This window comes from Notothenia coriiceps, unplaced genomic scaffold, assembly GCF_000735185.1.
Source record: "Notothenia coriiceps isolate Sejong01 unplaced genomic scaffold, NC01 NC01_scaffold00014516, whole genome shotgun sequence".
NCBI classification, from domain to species: Eukaryota; Metazoa; Chordata; class Actinopteri; order Perciformes; family Nototheniidae; genus Notothenia; species Notothenia coriiceps.
The window spans coordinates 112,136-121,726 of NW_011347217.1; the positions used below are offsets into that span (position 1 = coordinate 112,136).

A 9,591-nucleotide genomic window follows, 5' to 3' on the forward strand; every position below is an offset into this window, starting at 1 on the left:
GGGGGGGCTTAATTAATGGCTTCGAGCTGCAGGGGTGAGATGAGACACACACAGCGGCAAAACCCAACTGCGTCTCTTCTCTCTCGGACTACGATGATGAGACATAAAGCTGCTTTAGTTCTCTGGGTCAGCAGGTAATCAGGGGAGGGGTCGATGCAGCAGGACACACACACTGGGGAGATGCACTGCTGATGAAAGTGCATCCGGTTAAGTCATTACTGAGAGGGAGCACTGCATCAGGCAAACACTCCTGATGGATTGCATTATCTTTCGGTGTTATTTAAGGTTGCAGCATGACTGCAGCAGGACTGTGACAAAGCAAAGATAACTATCTCCTTATAGTTACAGAAAATAGACCAGGTGTTACATTGCTAAAAATGTGGAATGACTAGCATGTTACACACCATCAGAGCATAGTGAAAACAAGTCCGGGGTGAACACATAACTAATTATTGTATTATTATGTCCTTTAAATAATGCTTTCACTGGGTAGATATTGAAATAGGTGAGTGTCACAAACAAATCGTTGCTGAGTTTTTTCTGTATTTTTTCATAAATAATGCCAGATCATCACATCCCTCTTTGTCAGCCAGTCTTAGAACCCAGCATAGTGAATACAAAATGTTAGATGGATTTTAAAAAAAAAGGCAAAACTAGGAGGACAGGAGTGGGATTTGAGATGTGACCCTGCAAGAATAGAGATGAAACAGAGACAGCATCACTCAGCCAGACAGCAGGACTATTCTGGGAAACATCGCTGACAAGATCATAGTAATTGGCGGAGGTGGAGAGCAGAGAGACGCAGAGACAGACAGTGCTTTACAGTTTTCATAGTGCGTGCATTGGCGCATGAAATGTATTTTACAGTGTGCAACCCCCCCACACTTTATCATTGTTACATCTCTTAGTTACTACAATCTGTAATATCTGTGCAATATAAACGTGATTGTTCACTACTGGTATCTGGCTGCTATGACTACTTCTACTACTTTTAAAATACTGTTACTGTACTTATTATTGTCTACCTGGATAGGTACTTTTTGAAAGTAGTATGTGTAATTTATATCTGTAATATTGTATGCATGCCTATTTATTCGTATTTTGCCCCTTTACTGTTTCTGTAACAATGTAAATGTCCCCTCTGTGGGACTCATACAGATTCAATGGCTTTATTGTCATAGCACAGTAGCTACAGTGAAGATATGGCAAATGTATAATTTGTATAATAATAATAAAAACGAAATAAATAATAGTAATCCAAATTAAAAGACCAACTTAAAAGGAATCGTCGCTAGTAAAATCGGAAAATGAATAATACAAGTAAAAAATTAAAGAAGACGGCCGGTGACTGTGCATTGTGACATCCCCCCACTGGAGCCTAATAAAGGAGGAGTGATGGGAGTGATGGGAGTGATGGGAGAGATGCTCACCTTGCTCCAGGTCCCTCTGGTCGTACCACGGCTCCTCTTCCTCCGTCACAAACTCCTCCATCCTGCCTGCACGGAGCATCGATGTTCATCAACTTCTTCTTCCTCCTCTTCTTCACCGGCGATGTGATGATCTGCTAATTCAGACTCGCCCGGAAGTGACAACAAACAACAGCGGCGCAGTGAAAGCCTTCAAGACAAATGAAGACTCAAAATCCCGGCAGCGCACCTGCTCCTTGAACCGTCTGCAGATATTAAATAAAAAAACACGTGACGTAGCTGTTCATACATGATGTAAAAATGTGTGTGGTGTGCACCAGCTGGTGGATACACACACTGTGTCCTCACAATGTTTCTTCTGTGTCTCCTCAGTGTGTGTGCGACTGTGATGTGAGACGCAGGTTGGCAGCTCAGTGGCTGAAGCTGCTGCTGCGTTCAAGTGCTGTCGGAAATGCTGCCTGGAATGTGGGCACATTAAGACCATCGCTGCCTTTTTGGAAGTTGTTCTGCGTACAAATATTTGACTAAGGTGTGACTACATAGTGACTAATTATAGGTGTGGTTTATTGACTTTATATTTCAATCTTGAGATGCCAAATAATCGAATCATTGCTTCAAATATAAACTTTTTTTTCTTGTTGTTTTTATTCTTTGGTTCGGTTTTGCCACTCCTTCTTTTGACCGGAATTATTTTAATTGTCTTCTATTTAAAAAAACAAAACAATGTAACCTCATGTTACTATTTGTTTTGCTTTATTCTCCTGTATTTTATATAAATTAACGTTTTGCCCTTGTTTAAACCATAAACACGTGCTATGCAAATTAAGTAATAACTATGATCATTATTATTGTCATTATTACTATGATATATCCAACATATTTATTTAATATTATAGTATTATAACATCCTATACATTTTAATGCTCTCAGGTTAATTGTACATCAGAACAATACAAAGAAAGTCAGTATAAAATAAAAGAGTAATATTATTCCTAGGCTCTCAAAAGCTTGTTTCACCTGGTGGGACTGTCTCTGTGGCAATTTTAATAATTGACTTTGTGGTAAAGACAATTATTTTTAATTTAATTATAACTTCATTATAAACACTTTGAGATGGTTATCTAGGAGCATGTTTTTTCCCTAGCTTAACACTGGCCATCCTTTGTCATTACATCTATTCAGTCGTTTCACCATTAACAATCCTTCTCTTTCATTGTCTAAACGCACCAAAAGCAAAGTCCTAAGTAACAAGAGGCACCTGAAGGCAGCACCACAAGGGCTGACGTCATAGTCTATTTAACAGCGTCCCCGGCACGGACCTCTCCTCCTCCCCCCCAGCCCTCCAATAAGTTTAATTGTCCAATTGAAGACATTTGTGTTGGAAATAAAGACTCAGTCAGGGTGTCACTCTGAGGTTAGTCCTGTTCAACATACAGTTTATTGTAAACATGTAGGAGCACAGACTGACTGTTCACTGCACAGCCAGGCCTCTGTCCATCACTTCTTCCTGTCCTCTTCCTGACTGTGGAGACAGACACTCTGGCCTCTCACAGCCTGACATACAGACAGCCACTATAACCAAGGAACATTTCCCTTATCGGAAACAACATATTTACAACGAAAATGCCAAAAAGATCCTCTCACTTTGTTAAGAGACAACCACATTTAAAACAACTTTTGGTTTGTCTTTGAATCAAGAAAATAAACACACAGCGGGACAGTTTCACCGCATGTCCATTCACAATGCAAGGGCAATAATATTAGGCCCCGCAACACATAACAATCTGCTCTTTTTCAAATAAAAAAAACAAACGGAAATCCAGTGTTATTGTACATTTTGTACCAAATGACTTCCAAGTATGCATTTGCAATATCCACAAGGTGTTTCTTTGGCTAAATTTCATTTGTAAGTCTTGTGTATTCTAAGAGCCCTTTGGTTTGAATCCATTTCAGGTAAATATGAACTTGCAGAGACATAACAAATGTTTTGCGATATAATGAACTTGAGTGCAGTAACGTAGAAGTGTCATTGTGGTTAAACATACAAAGGACAATGGCTTCCTACGGAACATTAATTAGGAAATACTTTGAACACAAGACATGTAAAGTGTACACACTTTTCAGGCGGAAACATAAACAAAATTCATATCCGTGTGCACACAGTACAACACTGCTCTACATTCACGCTAGTGCTTCATTATCGGCATAAACCCGACAAAGCAGTTAATTAAGCTTTCTTTCCGCAGGCATTCAGGATCTGGCTGAGTTCGCTGGGACGAGAGAAGCTTAGGCACTGAAAAAGAGGAAGGGCTTGACCCTTCAAAAAAATGTCATTTCCTCTTCCCATCATGCAGCTTCCTCAGGTGCGTCCAGTCCGCCTCGCTCTTACAGTGCTGCACTTTGGTGAAGAACTTCTTGATGAGAGTTTTGGCTTCAGCTTTAACTGCAGACACAGAGAGGAGTTTAAGAGGAGGCGATCGCATGCAGCAGAGCACAACTTTTAGATTATTTATCCCGCTTACCTTGGTCTTTCCCTTTACTACTCCCCTCTGTGAGGAAGTGAGATAAAAAGCGTGCAAAGGACTTAAACAGCTCCTGCAACCAAAGAAAACAACAGCTGAGAATACGTTTAATCTCACTGCAAACGTGAAACTATTAGATAAGATCGACTTCATTGATTCCAAATTGGGACTTTCTTTTGTGACAGCAGCATGTCAACAAAGCCTTGGAGAATTATTAAAAATAGAATAAAAATTATAATATAGACAAGAAATGAAACATGAAATAGAACATTCCATAAAATACATTGAAAATTGAATAATAAAAACAAGGAATTAAACAAAAATAAAAATAAAATAATAAAACAAGTTATTAAACAAGAGTTAAATATAGAAGAAAGAAAAATGACAGAAAAACAATAAATACAAAAACATTAACAGTAAATAATATAGGGTATCTAAATAATTTACATAATACAATACATAGAATAAGTTAGAATACTCTAGACCAGTGTTTTTCAAAGTGGGGGCCCCAACCCCCCGGGGGGCCGCCAGGGGGGATCCATGTGTCCTTTGATGCCAATCTTTTAATATTTTTTATTTATTAATATATATATATATATATTTTTTAAATCACAGGACCGCCCTTCAAGCCAATCAGAACCGAGCTGCCGCTACTGAGAGCGAAACTGAGGCCCATTCCCAAACCGCCCCCTACACCCTACACCCCTTAACCCTACCCCTCCGTTTGCGCGTTCACGCGGAGGGTCCGCCATATTGAGGGCTGTTCCAAAGCAACGAGTGTGGAGCGGTGTGGAGGGGGAGTGGGCTATCAAGCCCTCAAACAGCGAGTCTGCAGCGGTGCTGACTTGAGACCGGTCTCTACCTGACCGGAGTCATTGAAACACAATGGAAGATGTTTGGAGTTTTATTTGAGTTATTCATTTAAACTTTTTGTCTAAGAGATGCTGATTTGAAACCGTTGTTACAGTTACGGCATGTCCTGTTTCTGCCGGAGAGAGGGGAGGCCGTCCCAAAGCTTGCCGCTGTATTTACTCCCTCCATCTGACAGGAGGGAGCCTCGTTGAGCTGCGAGTGTGGCTACAGACGGAGTTCACTCCGTCACGGAGGGCTAGGGTCGAGGGAGTGGTTTGGGATTGGACCTGAGTATCTGCTCAGCTTTTGGAGCAAGTGAGAGCTAGTGAATATTTCGCTCTGCAGCTGGATGAGAGCACGGATGTAGCAAATATTGATGTTTATATATATGAATATAAATATGTTTATTGTTAATATTACTGTTGAATATTATATATCATATTATTAAGGCATAAGTAGCTTTCAAAAATAATAAAAATATATGTTAATTGTTCATATTACTGTTAAAAATTATATAATATTATAAAGACAGAAATCACTTTTAAAATATGTTTACTGTTGATATTACTGTTTAATATTGTGTTAAGAATGTTTATAACAGAAGACACAATGAATGTGGTGAATGACAAATNCCAGCGTCTTGTTTGAATGACAGCAGTAAACACAGAATGAATGCTTTATTAATTCATGGTTTTTAAGGGGCTTATCTCCATGTAAATACTATGGTAAACTACCCAATATTCGCATCGCTCTAATCGCTCGAGTTTCACCGCGGCTGTCAGCTGTGTTTGCTCCTGTCATTCAAAGAAGACGCGCTGGAGAGGGGGCGGGGCGTATCTCAATGTAAATCCAATGGGAGATACCAACTACTTGGCTTACTGGTGTGGTTTCCGGGTCGGCGATACAGCGCGAAACTCATCCTGAGCACACACAAACACTCACAGCCGAAGTAAAAACAATAAGTGTGGCTTGATATTGAGAAAGAAAAAGGTTTGTAAACGCTGTGAGAATGGGTCTGCGGAGAGAATTTCTCCGCGATCCCAACTCATCTATTACCAACCAGGGAGCTCTATGCAAGTCAATGGGACTCCCTGTTGGTTGAACATTTACGCTAAAGGTCCTGGTGTGTGAGGAGCTCTGCAGATTGGTCCATTTTGGGAACCGCATGACGTCATGCGGTTCCCGGAAGAAACAAATGGAAAAAGAGAAATCTCCAACGAGGCGTTCTGAGGCAGCACAGACAGGTCTTCTCTGTGTTAGAGTTTTACTCCCTACAGGGTGTACTTTGAGGGTTTGTGACTCTGCAGACCGTTTACATGCAGAAAAACCTTCATAACACACAAGGGGACGGGTAATAACCAGAAAAGCATGACATATGGGACCTTTAATGTTTCTGACTTAAAAACAAGGCATTTGAAGATATTCTGATCAACTTCAACTTTGAGGAACTGTGTGTACTTTTGTTTACAATGATATCACAGTCTGTTAAAGATCGGTATACAACACAACGTGTTTTTATCTAAAATACCTTTATTTAACTTTATTTTGTTTGCTAATTAAACTGTGTGTCATGTCCACGATGAGTTAAGCTGTTGGTCGTTATTTTCTCAAGTAAGAAACTATAAAACAATTGTTATATTGACGGATAAGAGTGAATTAATATGATGGTTAGATTAAAAAATGCAGGCATATCCACATTCAAAAGAAAAAAAAAATGTCATTGTAGTTGAAAATACCAACTGCTAAATGCTTTAAATAATAAAAATGTTAAAAGTAACAGACTGACAAAAAATACTTTTCTATTTCCATTAGCTCCATTTATTTTTACTGAATTAAATCAATACAAGTCTAAAATCAATCAAGCCTTCACATCAGGTTCACAAAAGACATCCTATGGGTTTGAATGGAGTGTGTGTGATGCCATTTAAGTCTGATGTTACATCACATGTGACACTTTCAGATTTTTCATCACAGTTTATTCTTCTTTGGAATATGTTAAATACTTTCTGTGGTTTCATCTCATGCATTTCTTTCATGCACACACTCTTGCTTTGCAACCATAAGGTGCAAACTGTGGAACATATCTAGCTAGACACAGATAATGACAGAGCTGATGTTATGAGATTCGCTGTCCTCCCGACGTCACACACGTGTGTTTGGCCCGGAAACATTTTGTGGGGTTAAACCCGTTTTTACTGAAGTTACAGTCAACCCGGAAAACTGTGGTTTGTTTCTGCTGCTGTCATTGTTTCAGCACACTTTAATCAGAAACTGAAAAAACTGCAACGTTGACTTTAATTAAATGTATTATGTCAACAGATTTCACATAACTGTATAGGTTAGTTGAAAGTAATGATATTAATATTAAATAACAATTTGGTTCAACTTAATAGAATGTCTTTCAACTAACCTAATACAGTGAAATCTGTTGACATCTGTCAGTCTGCACTTGGGCAGTAAATTCATCTGATTTCAGTGTGGTTCAAACTATGGGTCTTCAACAGGGGGTTTGTGACCCCCAGAGGGTCCTCGAGGTTATTGCAAGGGGTCTGCTATATAATCTGTGCATCAACCCAACACTGTAGCTGGTCTGTCACTGTCAAAGTATTCAAAAGGAGTGAAAATTGCGTTTTTCTTCACATTCAGAATACTTTATTGTCAATTAAATGTACATATAATAGAAATGTGTCTTTGGCACTGGCAACTAAGATAAAATAACGTCACCAGCACAACATAATTCGTACACTAAGTGGCAATCTTAATAAAAGTGGTTTCTTCAGTTTGGCATTACAGCGTGTCTGGATGCTTATCCAGTGAGAAGCCATTGATAAGTATAAGAAAATAAAGTCGTAAAGTATGTGGTGATGATTTTGATGATGCTTTAATGACAAAAACACTTTATTTTTCACACAAACAAACCTTAAAGCATCATCAAAATCATCACCACATACTTTACGACTTTATTTTCTTATACTTATCAATGGCNCTCCACCAACCCCTCCCCAGGGCATCACAGTTTTGCTGCTGAGAGAGTGTGTGTATGAGGAGCTCCACGGATTGGTCCATTTGAGGGTTTGTGAATTTGCAGACCGTTTACACGCAGAAAAAGCTTACCGGATTAAGCATGACATGGGACCTTTAAATTATTCAGCTATTTCAGGACATTGAGGCTATACTTTTGTTGTTTATACCTTTTTTTTAAACCTTTTATTTTAAATACTAAGCTTCTTCATTATGTTTCCTACTCTTCCAGTTTAACATTTCACTTTCAAGTTTTCAACAAAGTCATTGCAATGCATTTGAGCTGTAACAATTTTGATTCAAATCATTTCACTTTTCTGCATTTCTCCGCTAAGTTCAGCAACACACTTACTTTGGTTTTGTGACTAAAAGCAGCTCAGAGACCATTCAGCTAATAACATATTCAGCTTTTTCTGCATTTTCAGCTAAATTCAGCAACAAATGTACACAGTTTACAGCATTCACACGCATTTTCTGCAGGAAATGCATTTTCTAGTTCCATTTTCACTTTCATTATACACACATATTAGAGCTTTCTCCATTTTCATTCAGCTCAATCTGCAAAGCCAACTCATAGAAAGATAACAGGAATGTGAATAATACAAATTTAAAATAAATAAATAAGTGGAAACATAATCCAAAAGAATAGATAAGGGAAAAAACAAGATAATATAGATTCTTCTTTTTTAAAAGGCCACTTTGGTCAGGATGTTGAGACCCTGGAATGGTTAGGAAGATGTAGGGAATCGAGATGGAGCGTATTTTGAAAGCACTAAACACTTCTAGCTAGGGCATGTCTCCTTATCCTTTCTTTTATTAAAGTAAAATAGTACACTTATCTAATAAAACATACATGTTTCATTTGATGGTTACATTTCGTTTTATTAATCTGAATCTGCAAATTAACTAGTGACTAAAGTTATAAAACAAACGTAGTGGTCACAGTTATTGTCCTCTGAATTGTACTGGGCTAATATAATTAAGTAGAAATGTAATTACCTCAAAATACAACTTAAGTACAATTCTTTAAATAAATGTATAACATATCTTGAAGAACCATTTCTAGAAGAAGTTGATTTAAAATGTGACATCTTTTCCCTCTCACACAGACAAAAGGAAACGCATGAAGAGGAGGAACCTGCTCTGACAGAGGAGGTGAGTGTGTGTGCTTCTCTTCTGCTTAGCGGTTTTTATTTTTTTTAACTTATTTTATGGTTAGTGAGCTGAGCTTGTGATTTTTGTATTTCATTTCTTTCTTTCTTTGTACAGCACTGTGGACCCTCAGAGAAAAGGGTGACCTTTAACCCCAACGTGCAGGAGCGCCCTCTGATCCCCGCCAACGAGCCCGTGACGCTGAAGGAGGCGGCCGACATCGTGGTCCGGTACCTCGACCCGTTTTACTCCAAGGGGAAGTTTGCCACCAAGGTAAGAGGGAGAGATAAACCCACAACAGCTCCTCTCACTACCAGCCTCATAGTTTAATTTACCCAGACTGCACTCTGTTTGGCTTTTTCAATAACCCTAAATATTTAAAATCCTCATTTAATTTGATATAAAACTGCTTTGCATATCATAATGTATAAAGTAGCCTGTTATATTTTTGGGAGTTTTGTCTAGAGCAGGGGTTCCCAAACTGTGCCATGCCAAGGACCCCAATATAGCATTATCCTCCGGCGGGGACCCCCCTGTTGCAATTTTTTTTTTTAAATGATGAGTACATTATGATGGAAAATATGACAAATTAATCATACAGATTAATATATATTTGT

The 9,591-nt window shown here is 38.6% G+C and overlaps 1 protein-coding gene across 1 annotated transcript in view; it reads right to left on the minus strand.

Annotated features, from left to right (window-relative positions):
- Positions 1-1,830, minus strand: part of cdr2l (cerebellar degeneration-related protein 2-like) — a 14,805-nt gene extending 12,975 nt beyond the window's left edge. Inside the window, 1 exon segment of the mRNA XM_010774742.1 lies at positions 1,431-1,830. Within this exon segment, the coding sequence (XP_010773044.1) occupies positions 1,431-1,509 (79 nt within the window). The 5' untranslated portion in view covers positions 1,510-1,830.
- Between the last annotated feature and the right edge of the window lie 7,761 nt (positions 1,831-9,591).